Genomic DNA, 19,205 nt, shown 5'->3' with positions numbered 1-19,205 from the left:
AAACCACGAAAAACGGGACCTTTAAAGCAAAAAAAGTGCATCCATCCATCCATCCATCCATCCATCATAAAAGTACTCCACACGGCCCCAGGGGGTTAATAAAGGCCTTCTGAAGTGAAGTGGTGGGTTTTTGTAAAAAATCAAAATCCATATTTAAAACTTTATAAACTATAATAAGTAGCTTCCGACGACCGTACGCATCGATTTGGATATTTTTCTTCAGAAGACCTATAATAACCCCTCTTTTTTGGGGGAAATCTGTTTATGATGGATTGATGCTTTTTTTTTGCTTCAAAATCGGGCTCGCCACTCACTGTCATTATATAACTTGGAAGAGCCAGGATAATTTTAAATATTATATATTTTATTTTATATTGCTAACTTGCCCTGCTATGGGGTCAGTGTAAGTCAACGTGTGGTAAATGAACTGTTTCTTAATTTTTTGGGTAATCATGGATATGTTCCATTTTTGTAGCCAAATCTTAAGGGATTTGGCTATCTATACAGAAGCTGACTTTTAACAGTGAACCTACCATGAGAAATATTCACTGGAGTGTGACAACTTGCCCCAGACTTCCCTAACTGTCTTTAGTACAACACATGTTTTCATTGCAATAGACTGCATTTAATACTAGTGAAAGGCTAACAAGGGAAACTATGTTCAAAATCTACAACTATAAGCAAGATTGAGCTGCACATAATTTTACACTAATGAAAAAGTTTTTTTTTAAAGGTATTGATATACCACCTAGTGGTAATATGTGTCTTTACAGCTGAATCTCATGAAACCTTTTTTTCATTTAAGAGTATGATTATATCTATTAAGGTTTATTTAAGCTTATATTTTACTTAAATAAAGAAAGAGAAAATGTTATCTATGTATTTTAATGAGGATTAAGGGATAACATTCAGCCTTAGCCAACTATATATTTAAAATACACAATATGTGAAATCTAATGTCTTTATTTCCATTTCTTTGTCTTCAAGGAATCTGGTACACTCTTCTCAGAGGACTCAGTAAAGTGGCTGTCATTGTTAATGTAAGTTTGTTCTGAAACAAATAAGAGCTGCACCTGATGTACTGTGATGAACCTGTTATATATATTGTACAATTAAGCTGATTCTGCTCAGCACCGAAAGTAATTCACAGTGGCAAGTGTCACTATACTGCTCCTACTCAAGAGTTACATTATTACTTTTCTAAACGATCTGACTTATGATTTTCAGCAGGTAAAAGAAATCCATTGGAGCCACTGGACTTGATAAATTACTAGAGCTGTGTTCAAAATCACCCCCTGTACCCTCATTCACTGTTCCCTACAGTACTCCACTAATATAATTCACTTGAAGGAGTGAATGAAAATGAGTGAGTTCAGACAGAGTGCGCTGGAAGGGCTGCTGTTTCTGCATAGTTTGTGCTTGCAGTTTAATAATAATTGGCAGCTCCAGTAGTAATGAAAAGATTTTGAACTCTGTCATGCATAAACCTTAATTAAACAATTTAATAATCAATTAAAAACTAATTAATATCTGTATGATATTATACTGTAGCCACATTGAACTAGCAGTTTGGAAAATGGATGGATGGATGATTCAGCTGCGGGCGCCATCTTCTGGTCAGACGCGGAATTTAATTCAGCACGACTCTCACAGTGTATTATGGGTATTCTCTAGCTGTTGAGTGTACATTGCAGTGCATTATGAGATTGAATGAGTGTCGATAATGTTCACTACAGTTTCGGACACGACTACAAATGGCTGTTCCCTCAAACAGTGCCCTATTTAAGGGTATAGGGGGTGATTTCAGACACAGCGTAGGAAGCAGAATATCATAGAGACACAGGGCCAGTTAGCAAACACCCTAACAAACACATTAACAAGGTTTGGCGTGCGCTAATCATCCTGTGTCACTCTTTAGGCGTTTGTGATCTCATTCACCTCTGACTTCATCCCACGCCTGGTCTATCAGTACATGTACAGTCCAGACGGGACTCTTCATGGCTTTGTCAATCACACCCTCTCATACTTCAATGTTAGTCAGTTCCAGCCTGGCACTGAACCCTTGGAGCCTCTGCACCTGGGATACCGCGTGGACGTCTGCAGGTACTTGGTTTGTTTTGCACTGTAGTATATAGTGTGACTGTATATTATATTCATAATGTTTACACTATCCATAGATATAAAGATTACAGGGACCCTCCATGGTCTGACACGCCATACGAGTTCTCCAGAGAATTCTGGGCCATTCTGGCGGCCCGATTCGCTTTCGTCATCGTCTTTCAGGTCAGTCAGAACCATTTTCATTAAACACCAATTACAACATTCAGCCTTTTTTGATTGCTGATCACTTACTGGATCAATCTTATTATTATTATTGTTGTTTAATATGTATTAATTATAAATATTAGTTGATTATAAATAATAAATTATTATTTAAAGTTTTTCAAAAAATAAAGATTTTCCAGTTATAATTCTCACACTATTATAATGTAAAAAATCACATCAAAAAATAAATAAATAAATAGGCATACATTAATTTCAGACACTGCCATGATCAGTGTTACTTAAGTATTATTTATATACTATTATTTAGTAATATTTTAAATATTTCCAAATTAAGTTTGAGTTTCATTAATTTTTGTAATGTCCTTTTGTCATGTTTTATTAGTTTTCCCCCCTCAAATATTTAGCTTTATTTTTATTCAAGTTTTATTAATTTTTTTCTTCAACTTATTTTATTTCAGTTAGTTGCTAAGGCAACATATCTAATTTACATTTAAGTTTCTAATATTTCAGCTTTACTTCAGTTAACGAAACCTATACTGACCGTAATATATGCTTACAAGTGTACTTTACCATTTAACTAGATAAATAAGTTTGTCTAGGCAAACTTTGATGTTGGCTTGAGAAAGCCTACCAGAAAGTAGTTTTAAAAGTTTTAAGGTTTTCAGTTTAAAGTAGTTTTAAAACTTGGAATTTGAAGGTTTTGAAGCACAGATATTCTGGATGGTTGTTAGGAAGTCATTAGGTTGTTGCTATGCAGTTGCTAGATTACTTAGGGTGGTTGCTAGGGTGTTGCTATGTGGTTTCTAGGGTATTCTGGGTGGTTATTAGGAGGTTGTTAGGGTGTTGCTATGCGGTTACTAGAGTACTTGGGATGGTTGCCAGGGCATTTAGGGTGGTTGCTAGGGTGTTGCTATGTGGTTGATAGGGTATTCTGGGTGGTTGCTATGCAGCTGCTTGTGCACTTAGGGTGGTTGCTAATATTTTTCTATGCGGTTGCTAGGGTACAAAGTTGTTGGTTGTTAGGGTGTTGTTATGCAGTTGTTAGGGTACTCAGGGTGGTTGCTAGGGTGTTGCTATGCAGTTGCTCATACGTATTATTGCATAGCTAGCATGTTTCACATAGATAGTGCTAGTTGATGGATTGATGGATGGATAACTAGTCATGTTTTATTAGTTTTTTAAATTCTATTTAACTTTTTATGTAGTAAATTATAATATAATTGTAAAAATAGTTTTAGTAATTTTATTACTTCAACATATTTTATTTCAGTTAGTTGCTAAGGCAACATATCTAATTTACATTTAAGTTTCTAATATTTCAGCTTTATTTCAGTTAACGAAACCTATACTGACCGTAAAATATGCTTACAAGTGTACGTTACCATTTAACTAGATAAATAAGTTTGTCAAGAAAAACTTTGATGTTGGCTTGAGAAAGCCTGACCAGAAAGATTAAAGTTGATTTAAAGTTTTAAGGTTTTCAGTTTAAAGTAGTTTTAAAGCTTGGAATTTGAAGCTTTTGAAGGCCGTACAATCTATCAGAAAAAAAACAGATATTCTGGATGGATGTTAGGAGGTTGTTAGGGTGTTGCTATGTGGTTGCTAGGGTATTCTGGGTGGTTACTAGGAGGTTGTTAGGGCATTGCTATGTGGTTGCTAGGGTATTCTGGGTGGTTACTAGGAGGTTGTTAGGGTGTTGCTATGCAGTTACTAGTGTACTTAGGGTGGTTGCTTGGGTATTTAGGGTGGTTGCTAGGGTGTTACTATGCAGTTGATAGGGCATTCTGGGTTTATTTTATTTAGCTTTATTTTTATATAGTAAATAATAATATAGTTATAAATATAGTTTTAGTAATTTTATTTCTTCAACTTATTTTATTTCAGTTAGTTGCTAAAGCAACATATCTAATTTACATTTAAGTTTCTAATATTTCAGCTTTGTTTCAGTTAATGAAACCTATACTGACCGTAATTTATTCTTACAAGTGTACTTTACCATTATTTTTTTTTTTTTTTTCCAATTACAGTATATGCTCTCGAAAATGGGCCTAATTGTCATGAAAATAATGCCAAAAAGCTTAATGTTATAAAATGGACTTCACTTTTGTTATGCAAAAGATAATTATAACCTTTTTTTCTTTGTGTTTTTTGTGGTAAAACATTTTTGTGATGTTTTTTTTTTTTTGTGAGATTGACTCTAATACGAGTGTTAATTCTCTCGTCTCTCTGTCCAGAATGTGGTAATGCTGATGAGCGACTTTGTGGATTGGCTAATCCCAGACATTCCCAAGGACATTAGCGTTCAGATACACAAGGAGAGGAACCTGATCGTTGAGTTGTTCATGAAGGAGGAGCAGGGCAAGAAGTACAGGAACACCATGAGCGACCCGAGCCCGCAGCCGCTCCGCTCGCGCCCCAGCTCTCAAGCTTAGAGCGGCGCTGCTCCATTATAACTCTGTGACCGGGTGAAGCAGAATGGAAAGCCTGTCGAGGACCACTGCTGCAAGGATCAGCGTCGCTACAAAGAATGTCACATGACTGCCACCTCATTTGCATACCATTTTCCTTTTGTTTGTTAATGATCTTTTTCTATCAGCTTCATCTAACGTCTGCAGGTAGGTTTTTTTGGAAAGAGGGTTTGTATCGTTTTATCTGTTGACTGATGAATATTGTATGTAGTTTTGTGACACATTGCTGCTTCAGATAATGATCATTTTTATTTGAAAATATGATGCTTTTATAGGACTTTTAACATGAAAATGTAACATGTTTATGTTTTCGATATTGTTGGATAGGACTCTGAACTCATTTAAAGTGCTTTTTAAATGATTTAATATTAGACATTTCATTCAGAATATTTCTGCTCAAGGGAATCAGCAACTATCAATATCATGCCGTTTCCTTTTTAGGTACTAAGAAGTAGTTCTGTTCTGTCATAGTAATGATCGTGTCTGTTTAGGCTTTAGTCGTCTATATATAAAATATAGACATAAAACACTACAGTTGAATCAAAGTTACTACAATCCTCATTGGGTCTTTTTTAGCATTTTAGAATTACTAGTACATGCGATTTTGACAGGATGTTGATTGATCTTTTCGGCAGCATGTGAGTGCTTGGTTTTTAGGTAGTGCATCTGAAAATTCTGATAAGAAAGTGTACGCTGTATATATGACGTTCAAGAGGCCTTAATATTCACAGAAATGCACTGCATTTATTAAAGGGATAGTTCACCCAAAAATGAAAGTTTTGTCATCGTTTATTCACCCTCAAGTTGTTCCAAACCTGTATGAATTTCTTTCTTCTGCTGAACACAGAAGACGATATTTTGAAGAATGTCGGGAACCAAACAGTTGATGAAAGAATAGTTTTCATTGACTTCCATAGTTTTTTTTTTTTCCATACTATGGAAGTCAATGGGGTCCATCAACTGTTTGGTTCCCGACATTCTTCAAAATATCTTCTTGTGTGTTCAGCAGAAGAAAGAAATTCATACAGGTTTGGAACAACTTGAGGGCGAGTAAATGACAGAATTTAAATTTTTGGGTCAACTATCCCTTTAATATTGAGTCATATGGACAGAGTTTTGTGTCTGCCTGTCTGAATGTTTTCTCTCTTGTCTTAAATCGTGACGTTCCAACATGAATGAAATGGCAACGATGATGGAAACGATATATATTGGTACAATATGTTGCATGTGTCTTCCATTCAAAGTAATTATGTGTGTCTAAAAGTGTGATAAAAGAGTGGTTCTAATTGAAATGAATATAATATAAATATAATAAATTAAGTCTTAAGACATACTCTCTGTTTGTTTGGACATATGGCAATGTTTGTTTTTAAATTTTATTGTATTTCTTCACAAATTAATTCTTTTTCTTTTCTTTTTTTTTATATTCATGTATCCCCAGAAAGGCTTTGGTTCTACCTTTATTAATAAATGTACAATGTAAACCCATTTTTAGACTGTTACATCATCCACATACTGTTTACCTCTGTGAAAGAATGTCTTTTGTGTTTTCAGTGTCTCATACTGATAATGGGAAGGTTATGACTACTTTTGCTTTTGAACGGTTTCTTAAATAAATATGTCATATATGATTTGGTATGTACATTTATTGACTCTTTTGCTTAAGGCCAGTTACATTTTGTTGCTTGAAAAAGAAACTTGTTGAATTCATATTTTATATTTTACTTCATTTAGCTGCCTGCTGCTCTCCTTTGAGGAAGGAGGGGCAATAAAATAGGAAGTAGGTAACTTCAATTCAGTGCCCTCCTTAAAGGGTTAGTTCACCCAAAAATGAAAATTCTGTCATTTATTACTCACCCTCATGCCGTTCCACACCCGTAAGACCTTTGTTCATCTTCAGAACACAAATTAAGATATGCCAGCAATGACATTTCCTCTCTCAAGATCCATTAATGTACTAAAAACATATTTAAATCAGTTCAAGTGAGTACAGTGGTTCAATATTAATATTATAAAGCGGCGAGAATATTTTTTGTGTGCCAAAAAACGCCAAAATGACTTATTTAGTGATGGCCGATTTCAAAACACTGCTTCATGAAGCTTTGGAGCGTTATGAATCGTTTGTGTTGAATCTGTTCGGAGCGCCAAAGTCACGTGATTTCAGCAGTTTGGCGGTTTGACACGCGATCCGAATCATGATTCGACACAAAGATATCTTCCTGAAGCAGTGTTTTGAAATCGGCCATCACTATATAAGTCATTATTTTGTTTTTTTGGCGCACCAAAAATATTCTCGTCTCTTTATAATATTAATATTGAACCACTGTACTCACATGAACTGATTTAAATATGTTTTTAGTATCTTGAGAGAGGAAATGTCATTGCAGGCCTCACTGAACCATCGGATTTCATTAAAAATCTCTTAATTTGTGTTCCGAAGATGAACAAAGGACTTACGGGTGTGGAACGGCATGAGGGTGAGTAATAAATGACATTATTTTCATTTTTGGGTGAACTAACCCTCGAAGGAGGGCACTGAATCATTTCAGTGTTGCGAAGTCTGATTCATTTAGGAATCGATTCTTTTGGATCAGAAAAATATCTGCTGAATCATCACTCAAAATGTTTCCAACAAGTACATTCTTCGTTTACATCTCTTAGCAGGAAATAAAGCTTTTGCGTGTTTTAATAAAATGGTACTTAAAAACTCTGTTTCGTTTGTTCTGCTATTATCATTCCAAATAAACTTGTTCAACAGGTCAGATTATTATTGGTTCTCGGATAATGAAAAAAAGTTCTGAATTCAGTTATTAGGCCTACAGTTTCTTCTTACAATCACTAATTTCAGAACCTAACGAGTCAGAAACTCGCTCGGACCCGTTCAGACAGGGTTCGATAGATTCATTATGAAATTCGACTCAAAAGAATCGGACACTGCGTTCAAACGATTCATCTGTACAAAAAAACGACTGGTTCAAACTTCAAAAGAACGACTCATTTGTGAAGCAAGTTACGTTACTTTAAAAGTGAAGTGCGTTGTTGGCGGGTGTCGTTTTGGTTTCTAGCTGATCCACCACACAGCAGTGGAGTTGGGTGGCTTTTAGGACGCGAGGGAGGGGATTTTCACGCTGCACTGCTAAAACGTGAACGTGCTGAAAGCGAAAGCGGCAGATGAAGCGTTCGGGCGTCATGCGGTAGCGTTGCGTTAACATTCAAACACACAGATCATGGATACCCGCGCGTTTAGAGCGATGTTACTAGCGATATCCGATAAACTCACTGAGGATAATGTGGTGAGTTTAAAGTTTTTGTGCACAGACATCGGGAAGAAAAAGCTTGAGAAAATCAACAAGGGTTTTGATCTTTTCGAGTGCTTGATCGAAAGAGCTCAAATCGGGCCTGATAACACGGACCTTTTGCGAAAACTTCTGAAAGACATCGGTCAGACTGTTCTTATTAAAATAATAGAGGATTATGAGAGACAAGCGGCTTGCAGACCCGATGATGGATTGGATGCGAAAGAGAGAGGTTTGTATATTTTCCTGAACTCTTGCTATTCATGTTACACTTGTGTTCACTGACAGTAAAGTGTGATAAGGCAGTTGTAACGTTATACCGACCCTCTAAACACCTCTGATTTTAAGTGAGGCGATAGTTTTAAGGGCAGACTGGGATGTAATTTCAATCATATTTCTAGGTATTCTGTCGTTTTATTTCACTGAGGTGATGTTTATTCTTCCGTCTTATCACTGGTGCGTGAAACGCATATGGCAAGCCGTTTTAACATTTAGCCTAGAGGAGAGCGGGCCACAAAGTAACACTTTTTGACTTTCTCAGTTTGTGTAAATTCACTTGGGGTTCAGCGTATTTATTTTTCCCCAACATTAATTTCACACATGTCCATTACAATGATGTGGTTTTGTTTCATTAATACAGTGTATACTTTTTTTCTTGATTTCCCCTGATAGTGAAATGTGACAACATGCCCCATAGGTGGGGCACATTGTAACATGACCATACAACAGCTTAAAATGTTATCTGATCTAATCAAAAAAATATACAAGACAAACTAAAATATTTTGTCAATAAAATACAATTATTAACTTTTTCATATAAAATAATGGCATTTTTTAATAATTAAAAATAAACTAATTTTTGTGTTTGACAACAAACACACCGCAAAACAGCTATACAGCATAGTTCAAAACATAATAATAATTTCTGAACATTGACTCTGTCTTTGTTCACCTTTTTCTCATGGTTTATCAAAAGAATTCATAAAAGTATAGAATATAATAGCATAGTTCCCACCTGCGCAACTGCAATTTAAACCCGTCTCGTCTCTTCGGCTGGTTAGATCAGCATTAAAGAACTACTTAAACTGTTAAATAACTGATATACGATTAAAATAATATCAGATTTGTCTTATTTTAAATAAACACAAAAAAATAGAGATAAAAAATTGAATTAAGAAATTTACTTTTGCTGTGGTTAAATAAATTATATCTTCCAAACATTTTTTTAATTTTGGCGCAATTTTTTCTCGATATAATGTCGATATGGCAACTAGTAAATACACTAAGTTTTGTCACAATGGCATGTGTGGAAAGTTTTAAACCATGTGTGTTACAACTAGCCCCACGTTACTTTGTGCCCCGCTCTCTATTCCTTTAAACAAACTTATACTGATTACATTTTAGTCATACTTATTTTTTAGTAATATAACATAATCCAATAACTTGTATCTTTTTCACTGATAACTATATTAGATAGCCCTATTCCAATAGTGACAGATTCTGACATTCTTCTATGTCTTTACTGGCAATAAATTGCTTATATATTCATTAAATTTTTATTATGGTGGTCTTGTCTTTAGTTGTTAATTATGGGAGAATTTGGGACATTGGACGTTGGTTAAAAGTGGGGATGCACGATATTGGATTTTTGCCAATATTTTCAACTCTTATTTCTTTCCTCAGGCCATCTACCTCATGAACTGTTAAATGCCCCACCACTTGTGCAATACACAACACTATTTATACTCATATTATTTATTTAACATGCCATATTTACATTCCCTTGCATTTGTATAACATACATGTACATGCATTTATTGTCTATTTTTGTATATTGTGTATGGTTTATTGCATATTACTGAACTATATATAAAATTATTTAATTTACAAGTGTCATGTTTGTGATTTTTATTGTAAGCCATAGCTTTCCATTCAATTAAATCAGACTTGTGTTTTTGTGACATCAATTACTGCTTTATTCGGATACAGAAGTAACTTCATGTTATTTGTGTATCATGTGATCGGCAAGGCATATTGGCATAATTGTTTCATATTGGGCACATGCCGATTATTACATTTTAAACCTTTAACGGCCAATTCCAGTGTCGTGCAGGTAATATCATGCATCCCTAGTTTATTGATAGTTCATACATTTTAAGTAAAAGGCCTTTTAGTATAATTCAAAAAACGTCCCCCTCAGGTCTTGGTTCATATTACTTTGCTGTGAAATGGATTTTTTTTAAAGTAGCCTAAATGTTAGGCCGCATTTACACTGCAGGTCTTGATGCCCAATTCCGATTTATTGACTATATCCGATTTCTTTGACAAGATTTTTTAAAAAAGTGACCCATATCCAATATCTGCATTTACACTAACACTTGCCGAACAACCCAAGGTAGATGGGCAAAAACAGCGCAATTTTGCAATGGGTGCAGACAAAATGATAATACAATCTTTTGCTTTCCGCACCATCTTTAAAGGTCAGCAAAACATTGGATTGAAGCTTCGTCTTCCATCGCAGTCATGTGATCATGTTTGGTCCATCTGCGTTAACGTCATTCGCCACTGTCGCTTTTTCAATGATGTACGGCTTGCAATGACCGTAATATCCGATCTAGCCGCTTACATGGCAGATGCAAATGCACGTATCTGATTCATATCAGATCTCCACATTTGAGGTCTGCAACCAATCAGAGAATAACTGAATCCATGTGCTTTTTTTCCCTGCGTGGACGTTCATTAGTCATATCCCAGATGTGACACATTTGAAATATCAGAATTGGGTCACTTGAACCACGTAATGTAAATGCGACTTAATAACTTTTACACTTGCACTACTTTTGCACTGAAGCAACTTAGGCATGCATAATTTTTTTAGTATGTATCAAATATGATCCATCAGGATTTATTGAACATTTGTACATCAATCAATTTTCATTGAATTGCATTGCATTATGTTTTATGTTGAGATGGTTTCTGTCTCTTTTTAGAAAAAATAAACAGTGCAACGGATGTAATTGTTGAACATCTGGGTAAAAAGTGGCTTCAAGTTGGAAGAAAACTTGGACTTCAAGACGCTCAGCTTGAAGGCATCCAGGAGAAACACAGCCGTAACCTGGAGGAGCAGGTGAGGGAGCTCATCAGACAGTGGATTAGGAACAAGAAAGAAAACGCCAGAGTGGAGGATCTCATCAAAGCTCTGCGAGACTGCAAACAAAACCTCACCGCTGATCTCGTGGAGAAAAAACTCAGAGAGAGCGGTATACCTTGAACATCACCACACCTCCTCCATTTTTGTCTGTTTTTGGAAGCTGTTGTATTACAAAAGGAAAGAGCTTTGGGATTAATAATGTGAATTTCCTTTTAAAGTGCAAATGAACTGAATTGTCTATTGCTGATTGTTTACAGATCTTGAATGAATTTTTGGTGAACATTTAATTGAAAACCATTAGATAATATATTTTTAAAATGATTATATTCCAGAAAATGAAATATTGAATGAGAATTTTGCAATTTTTACAGAACATACTCCTCATATCACACTGTTCTTGTATTTACTGATTTTGTGAAAAGAATCTAGTCACGTGACACAAATGAATAAAGGGACTCTTATTATGTACCTCAGAGATCCAGTGATCATTTAACAGACCTTTCATCTGTTTGATAGAGCACATTTTCAGCCATGCACTATTAAAAAAATAAAAATAAAGGCTCTTTATTGGCATTGATGGTTCCATAAAGAACATTCATGCAACTTTCCCATTACATGAGAGGCTCTTGGTTCTAATGGTCATTTATTTTATGGCATCAATGGAAAAAACCCTTACAGAACCTTTATTTTCTTAAGAGTGTAACTTTCACAGTATAGATCCATTATATAACCAGAAATTCTCAGATAAAATATTGTTCAAAATGGCTGTAAAGCAAAGTTTAGTACTCAGAAGTCTCTCTCACAAGGGCATGTTCAACATGTTTCAGCAAGAAGTCTCCTGACGTGTCTTTTCAGCTCCTCCAGAAAGATTTCAGGAGATTACAGTATTTGTAGAGAGTTTATTTTGAGTCATCTCTCTTTTTCCCACACTAGTTGTATAGGTTGAGTTTGGACCGGCCTGGGCTGCGTTTCCCAAAAGCATTGCAAACCTAACTAGATGGTAAAGTCCATTGGTGCTGATGGAACACACTACACAACTTTAGAATCTGAACAGATCTTGAAACACTAGGCGTTATACATTTGCTGACTTCATAAATGGTTACAGAGAAAAACTTGGCAGCATAAAATAAAGTCCCAGATATACTTCACTCAAAATCGAAGAATGAATTGGTGCGATGTCATTTCGAACAAAGCCGGGCTCCGCCTTTTTTCAGATCTTCTCCGGTTCATTTCTTCTGTTTAGTCCATCAAGGTCAGATGTCCACGAGTAAAAACATGAACACACTGCAGAGCCGCTTCATAGCAGAAACTGAAGTTGTAATTGTTATTGAAAGACACACTGACATGTTTATATTGTAAAGCTGCTGAATTGCAGAGTTTTTACAAACATCCACATCACTATGATCAGATGCTTTCTTAACTGCCGATTTCTCGCCGCTGTCATTTTTGTTGTGCGTTTATTGTGTTATTGAAAGGAAAACATGCAGCACATATTTACATATTAATCTAAACATCACTCTCGGCTGTAAATGGGCAACAAATTTCAATCTACAGTATCCAAAAACTTCCCTGTGAGTATATTGAGGCCTTAAACAACTGAGGATCACACACTACTACCAGACGCTGAAGTTGTTCCGAACACAACAAACATGTCTTGTTACTAGGAGATGCATGACAAATGAAAACAATGTGTGTTCTAAAATGTTTTATGTCCTTCGACTGGACAGATTCATAGTCTGTGCCCATCATACACGGTCTGTGACAGTTTTACAGCGTCGACTCCTCCAGACTGCAAATGTAGGGTAAAAATTTGTGTAGTGTATTCCAGCCTTTAGGTTTACAATGCTTTTGGGTAACGCAGCTTAGTTGAGCTCAAACACATTTAATACAGTTTCACTGGCTCATGAACACTATGTTCATATAAAAGTTCTTAATGTCAGTTCTGATGTTGCTTTTAACTCTTATGAGACACATCTGTAAATGTGAACAGACTGCCTTCCTGAAAGGCCACATATATGTGCACAGTAATGTTAATCTGTAATAATTCTCTAATCATTTCCAGAATTACAGTACATTTGATAATACACCGTTTGTTAGTCTAAGAATAATGTGTATTTTTATATATTTTAGGTTAAAATGTCTTTGCCTATTTAAAGATTTGGGGTACTTTGTGTATTTAAGTGCATATACATGTGCATACATTTTATTATATATATATATATATATATATAGACATTTTAAACTAAAATATATAAAAATACACATTATTCTTAGACTAATAAATGGTCTATTATCAAATGTACTGTAATATATATATATATATATATATATATATATATATATATATATATATATATATATACACACACACACACACACACACACACACACACACACACACACACACACACATACATAAAACCGTTTTAGATGCATTAATGACACTGTAGCAGTCAGGACCCTGCTTGAAATTCACAACTATCCAATAACTCGTACTTTATTAGTAATGTTAATGTCAGGCGCCGCCTGCTAAAACTTGCAAAATAACCTGAGGCGAATTAAATTAACAATGTTCCATTATGTGAAAGAATTCGCCTCTTTTGTTGTAAATTGTCCTGGCCTACAACTAACCACAAAACTCAAAGACACAATTTTTTAAATGTTAATTTTCATTTTTGGGTGAAATATTCCTTTGATTATTTACTCACCCCAAGCCATTGAAGATGGATATGACTTTCTTTTCTCAGCCGAAGAGAAATTAAATTTTAAAGGAAAACATTCTATGATTTTTCTCCATGTAATACAAATGAATGGTGCTCAACGTAGACAATTTTTAACGGTGCCAAATCCATAACAACGTCATGCGTTAGGCCCTTCAACCGTGAATTATTCATGATACAGCACTAGCCTCGAGTACCTTGTTGCTTTTATAAAACGGGTACCACACAATACAAATATTAAAGCCAAAAAAATATGCATCAATGCAACTTTCAAGAAGTAAAAATCACAAAAAGCCTTCCTTCCGCCCAAAAAAATAGTCCCTGACCGTGAACAGCAACAGAAGTTACATTATTACGCCATTAAATGGCAGCAAAGACTGTCTTTATGAGTGTGTCAGTCAGTTATATTGATACTGTTTTGAACATGGAGCAAGACAGAACGGACAAAAGCTTTGATTAATGCTGTCAGTGTCAGGGCATTTTCCTTCAGGTCAGTCCTATGTTCATAATAAAAAATCTGTTTAAATGTCCGATGTATTATCTTGTCCTTTTAACAGTTAAGGGGTTTTCCCATGACTGACAGCGCTAGTCAAAGCATCTGTCAGTTTCGTCTTGTTCCGTGTTCACAACAATTCAGTCTTTTCAATGTAAAAGTCTTCACTACTGACTGACACACTCATAAAGACAGTCTTTGCCGCCATCTAATGGCGTAATAACGTAACTTCTGCTGCTGTTCACGGTCAGAGACTATTTTTTCGGGCGGAAGGAAGGCTTTTAGTAAAAGTTTACTTCATGAAAGTTGCATTAATACATATTTTTGGCTTTAATATTTGTATTGTGTGGTACCCGTTTTATAAAAGCAATAAGGTACTCGAGGCTAGTTAGGCACGACGCGTCGGAGCCCTTTGTAGCTGGCTAAATATGGATTTTGGACCGTTAAAAATTGTCTACATTGAGCACCATTCATTTGTAGTAGATGAAGAAAAATCATGGAATATTTACCTTCAAAATTTAATTAGTCTTTGGCTGAGAAAAGAAAGTCATATCCATCTATAATGGCCTTGGGGCTTCGCATTGCGTCGTGCCTAACAACACCCTTCAGCCGTGACTTATTCACGATACAGCACAGCCTCGAGTACCTTATTGCTTACATTATATATACACAAACATGTGTATGTGTGTGTATGTATACTAAGCTCTGCAAAGCTCATTAACGAAGCAGTTGAGTTCACGAGTTAAAAACGACCCTTATTTGTCGGCTTTGAAACAGCATTGTAAAATTGCTTTCCTTCAAAACCTTCATTTCTTTTAGGTTGAGGAAAGAAAGTCCCATCAATCTCAAATGGCCTTGGGGTAAGTTAATCAGGACGTTTTCATTTCTGGGTGAACTATTAACTTTAAAGTTAATTTTAAACAATGTAAAACTTCACTTAATGTTTAAGAAGCATCATAGCCACTATACAAAGATAAGAATCTCTTTCACGTTTATTTGGTATTTTTTACATTGATTAGTATTGGCGGTTACAGTAGATTCATGTAAAACCATGTTCACAGTGGGGCACATTGGAGGCAGAGCGTGTGGAAATGGGAATATTTCTCATGACCGCTCACACGCACCTGGACAAGACCACAAGAAGCCTGGAGGTTTTGCCCTCTCTCACACTTTATATCATTTAACAACAGAAACATTCTTGCGCTCCAAATAAAAACAAAAAGAAGCATTAAAAAAAGTTAAACGATCCCACTGACTAGATTTTAGAATCTCAAGACTCCAAAAGGGCAGCTAAGAGCATCTGCCCAGTGATACTTTGTATATTATAAATCCATATATCTTTGTGAAAACGTAAATATGCAATGAAGAATCCTTCACTTCTGAACTACAGGAAAAAAAAAATGTTCACTATAACAATCTAACATATTATACAAAGTATATCAACACACTAACACGCTTCTCATGAAAGATTCGCAAAACCTGAACATAAAGAACGTCGGCGTAGATTTGATCAAATACTTGAAATGATTCTGATACATATCTGAAATGTGAAATGCTAAAATAATAAGAGGACTGCGATGATGATGACGGTCACTGATCTTCCAAAACACCCCCGACGGTGGCGATTCACACGTGAACAAAATGGTGGCAGATTTTTGTCCAGACATTAAATGTGTCCATTCATCCGTGTGCTGCATTAATAGCAGTGCTGTGAATGTCTCTGGCATTTTACAATAAAGGCACTGATCTTTCATTAAGCCCGAGAACAAAGGGGGACTAACTATTCTTAAAGTCCTCTAGCATGTCAGCAAAAATCCAAAATAAAACACTGTGCGCTCCTCACTAATCTTCTCGCGTATCGTGGCATTCTATCCATCGTCTGGTTGCGTGGCAATTTCCGTGGTTCGATGTGATGCGACCTTACGGCTGCCACAAACAGGGTGGGGGTCTCGCCCGGGGCAGAGCGGGTTCTCAGGATGCGATGACTTGGACGTAGTTAGCAGGGTAGAGGCCCATCTCTCCGCTGGTCAGCTGTCCTTTACACCAGCCCTGCTCGTCCTCCTCACCCAGCTTCATTAACTCTTCACCTGTACGACACAAAGACACATATCATAATACCACGCTTTAAGACCCGTTCACACCAAGAATGGCTGCTATATTAGCATCCACACCAGCAGACAATATCGTTCTGTTTATTCTAAGCGCGCTGCCACTTTAAATGCTCGAGCTCTTTAATGTAGGATAGATTCTGATCGGCTGTCAGTGTTTTTAATCGCTCATCAGCTGGAAAAAATAGCTCTATAATTAATAGTTTCTCTGTGCCGTTATAGTTGTGGTGTGGACTCTACTATTCTTTGACATTTAGAATGATTTTTAAAACTATTATCTTTATCGTCCTTGGTGTGAACGGGCCTTTATTCTTCCATGTGACATATCATATATGAGGTATAAAGTAAAGTCAGCCGGTCATAACCACAAAATAAATCCAGCAGCCCCTGTCTTGAGGCAGAGGCTCGTGTATCACCCTCAAGAGGTTTATTTTGTGATTATAACCAGCTGACTTTACATTTTCCACAATATCTCTGCTCTATATTGGCTAATATTACTGATTTTTTCATTAATTGCTATCAGTTGATATTTAAATGTATGCTCATTTTCAGTATTTTTACATTTAGATTACATTTGCCATCATCTGTTACTCATTTAAAATCACTAATACTTTAAATTGATCAAAACTCACAGTGGAGTCATTTAGTTTTACAACAGATTTATACATATTATGCATTCAACAAAATGGCTCCAAACTGGGATGTGCATGACTGTGTGAAGTGAAGCCTTGCAGAGTCAACACAGAGTTTCGCAAGCGCTGCAATGATATCACTCTTGGTTTGCACACCCTTGTGCCTGTGCGGACGAGTCGAGCATAAACAGGGTTTCAGGCTTGATTTGTCTTAAGAACCTGCACTATTAAAAGTAAATGTGCCTGAAATATTTTAGTGTGTACTCAGGGAACTTCAATATTCAACTGCCTCAAAAACCTTTTCCTTTATGAAGGTTTGCTGGAGGGCCCATTTATAGTCTTTAGAGTTCATGCAGGAATTTAACAGTTACTCCGATTTTTTCCTTCATTATGAAACTTTCACACATAGGGTATAAATAGTACTTTTAAAAAATGTGCATTTAAAACATTTAGATGCATTAGATGAAGACAGCATTTATGCAATGGCATCTTTAACTGAAAGCATTTGATTTTGCTACATCCACACCACTAGGTGTCAGTAATGTCTAAGAATACTGTCATATTGGTCAGTGCAACAAACAAAAATACTGAGTACACCTTTAAAGGTGAAGCATGTAGTTTTTGCAACACCAGTTTTGTAGAACCTAGCGGAATAACAAAAATAAAACACATTTTCAAAAGCCCCGCATTGTGTTTCCCCAACTCAAACATCACAATCACAGCTCTTACAGGTGCTTGTGAAAGCATGCCTCAACAGGTAAAACTAGTTTCACAGGTAAAGCTACTTTCAATAAAATGTCCAACATATTAGGAATACTTTTAGCTGTGTTATGCTGAATAGTAAACAACTAAGTAGGCTAAACACGAGCGCATCGCTTATAATAAACCCATCCGACGTATTTGCACTGGCCTCATTTTTTACATGATGCGCCACAACTGTTTCGAGGCGGTCTACACTGGACACGTCAGTCATGCTACGGTAGCCACGCCCCACACACTCTTCACCTGCTACAGTAGCCACGCCCCACCTCTGCCTGCTACAGTAGCCACGCCCCAAACTTTCCGCCTGCTACAGTAGCCACGCCCCAAACTCTCAGCCTGCTACAGTAGCCACGCCCCAAACTCTCAGCCTGCTACAGTAGCCACGCCCCAAACTCTCAGCCTGCTACAGTAGCCACGCCCCAATCTCTCTGCCTGCTACAGTAGCCACGCCCCAATTTTCAGCCTGCTACAGTTGCCACACCCCAAATTCTGGGAAAGAGCTGGAAAGAGATTGATGGATCTGAGTGGACCACTCTCAATGTTTAGACGATGTGTGGGAGACTCAATGTTTACACTTTTGGAGGAGAAAAACCCATGAATGGCATACTAATAGTAGTCAATGAACAATAAACTGGGTTAAAAGAATGTATTTTAACATAAAAATCACCTTTAAAGGTCCCGTTTTTCATGGTTTTTTGAAGCTTTGATTGTGTTTATAGTGTGCAATATAACATGTGTTCATGTTTCGCATGTAAAAAAAACACAGTATTTTTCACATAATTTACTTATCTGTATACCGCTGTTTCCACTGTCATAAAAACGGGCTGATGACTTCCTTGTTCTATGAAGTCCCTCCTTCAGAAATACATAACGAGTTCTGATTGTGCCAGCGGTTCCTGTGTTGTGATTCGACAGCAGCTTAGCGAACCTTGCCCGGAAAGGTCACGCCTCTTACCATAACGTGGAGATGCACGCGCTCAGTGTTATTGTGAACATGTCTTTAATTTTACCCTATCAATTCAGACCCGGTGATTGGACTGCGGGATGAAAATAACAGCGTTTCGACGACATGGCGACAAACACACTCTACAAACGCAACTCTTGTGTATTCCTGTGGGCGGAGGTTAGTCAAAAAACTGTTTTAGTGACGTCATTAAAGAAGGAAGTAGAGGGATGTAGTCCAAACTGGCCGTTCGATGTAGGCGACTTCTGTTAAATAAAATATCTCGCTTGGCATTGAACTTTGAGCTTTAAAATTTTACAGATTTTATTTATACTCTAACAACAAC

General features: G+C 36.4%; 3 protein-coding genes across 10 annotated transcripts in view; 2 read left to right on the top strand and 1 right to left on the bottom strand.

The window, feature by feature from the left end:
• LOC125265403 (anoctamin-1-like) overlaps window positions 1–5,063 on the top strand; it is a 29,222-nt gene extending 24,159 nt beyond the window's left edge. For both annotated transcript variants that reach the window (XM_048185604.1, XM_048185603.1), the window contains 4 exons: window positions 988–1,040; window positions 1,919–2,103; window positions 2,178–2,283; window positions 4,521–5,063. In XM_048185604.1, the coding sequence (XP_048041561.1) occupies window positions 988–1,040; window positions 1,919–2,103; window positions 2,178–2,283; window positions 4,521–4,718 (542 nt within the window). In that variant the 3' untranslated portion in view covers window positions 4,719–5,063. The remainder of the gene's footprint in view (window positions 1–987; window positions 1,041–1,918; window positions 2,104–2,177; window positions 2,284–4,520) is intronic.
• A 2,650-nt stretch (window positions 5,064–7,713) lies between these two features.
• On the top strand, window positions 7,714–11,669 carry fadd (Fas (tnfrsf6)-associated via death domain). Its single transcript, XM_048185601.1, has 2 exons — window positions 7,714–8,282; window positions 11,041–11,669. Exons 1-2 carry the CDS (start codon window positions 7,982–7,984, stop codon window positions 11,319–11,321), a joined length of 582 nt encoding a protein of 193 aa, XP_048041558.1. The 5' UTR covers window positions 7,714–7,981; the 3' UTR covers window positions 11,322–11,669.
• Window positions 11,670–15,388: 3,719 nt separating this feature from the next.
• pacsin3 (protein kinase C and casein kinase substrate in neurons 3) overlaps window positions 15,389–19,205 on the bottom strand; it is a 52,415-nt gene continuing 48,598 nt past the window's right edge. For 5 of the 7 annotated variants that reach the window (XM_048185594.1, XM_048185596.1, XM_048185595.1 and 2 more), the window contains one exon: window positions 15,389–16,501. In XM_048185594.1, coding sequence (XP_048041551.1) covers window positions 16,386–16,501 — 116 coding nt within the window. In that variant the 3' untranslated portion in view covers window positions 15,389–16,385. The remainder of the gene's footprint in view (window positions 16,502–19,205) is intronic. The other 2 variants (XM_048185599.1, XM_048185600.1) reach the window with 1 other exon arrangement.

Source organism: Megalobrama amblycephala, linkage group LG3 (genome assembly GCF_018812025.1).
Source record: "Megalobrama amblycephala isolate DHTTF-2021 linkage group LG3, ASM1881202v1, whole genome shotgun sequence".
NCBI classification, from domain to species: domain Eukaryota; kingdom Metazoa; phylum Chordata; class Actinopteri; order Cypriniformes; family Xenocyprididae; genus Megalobrama; species Megalobrama amblycephala.
The sequence above is the reverse complement of the archived record's forward strand: the minus strand, read 5'-3'. Positions and strand labels throughout refer to the sequence as shown.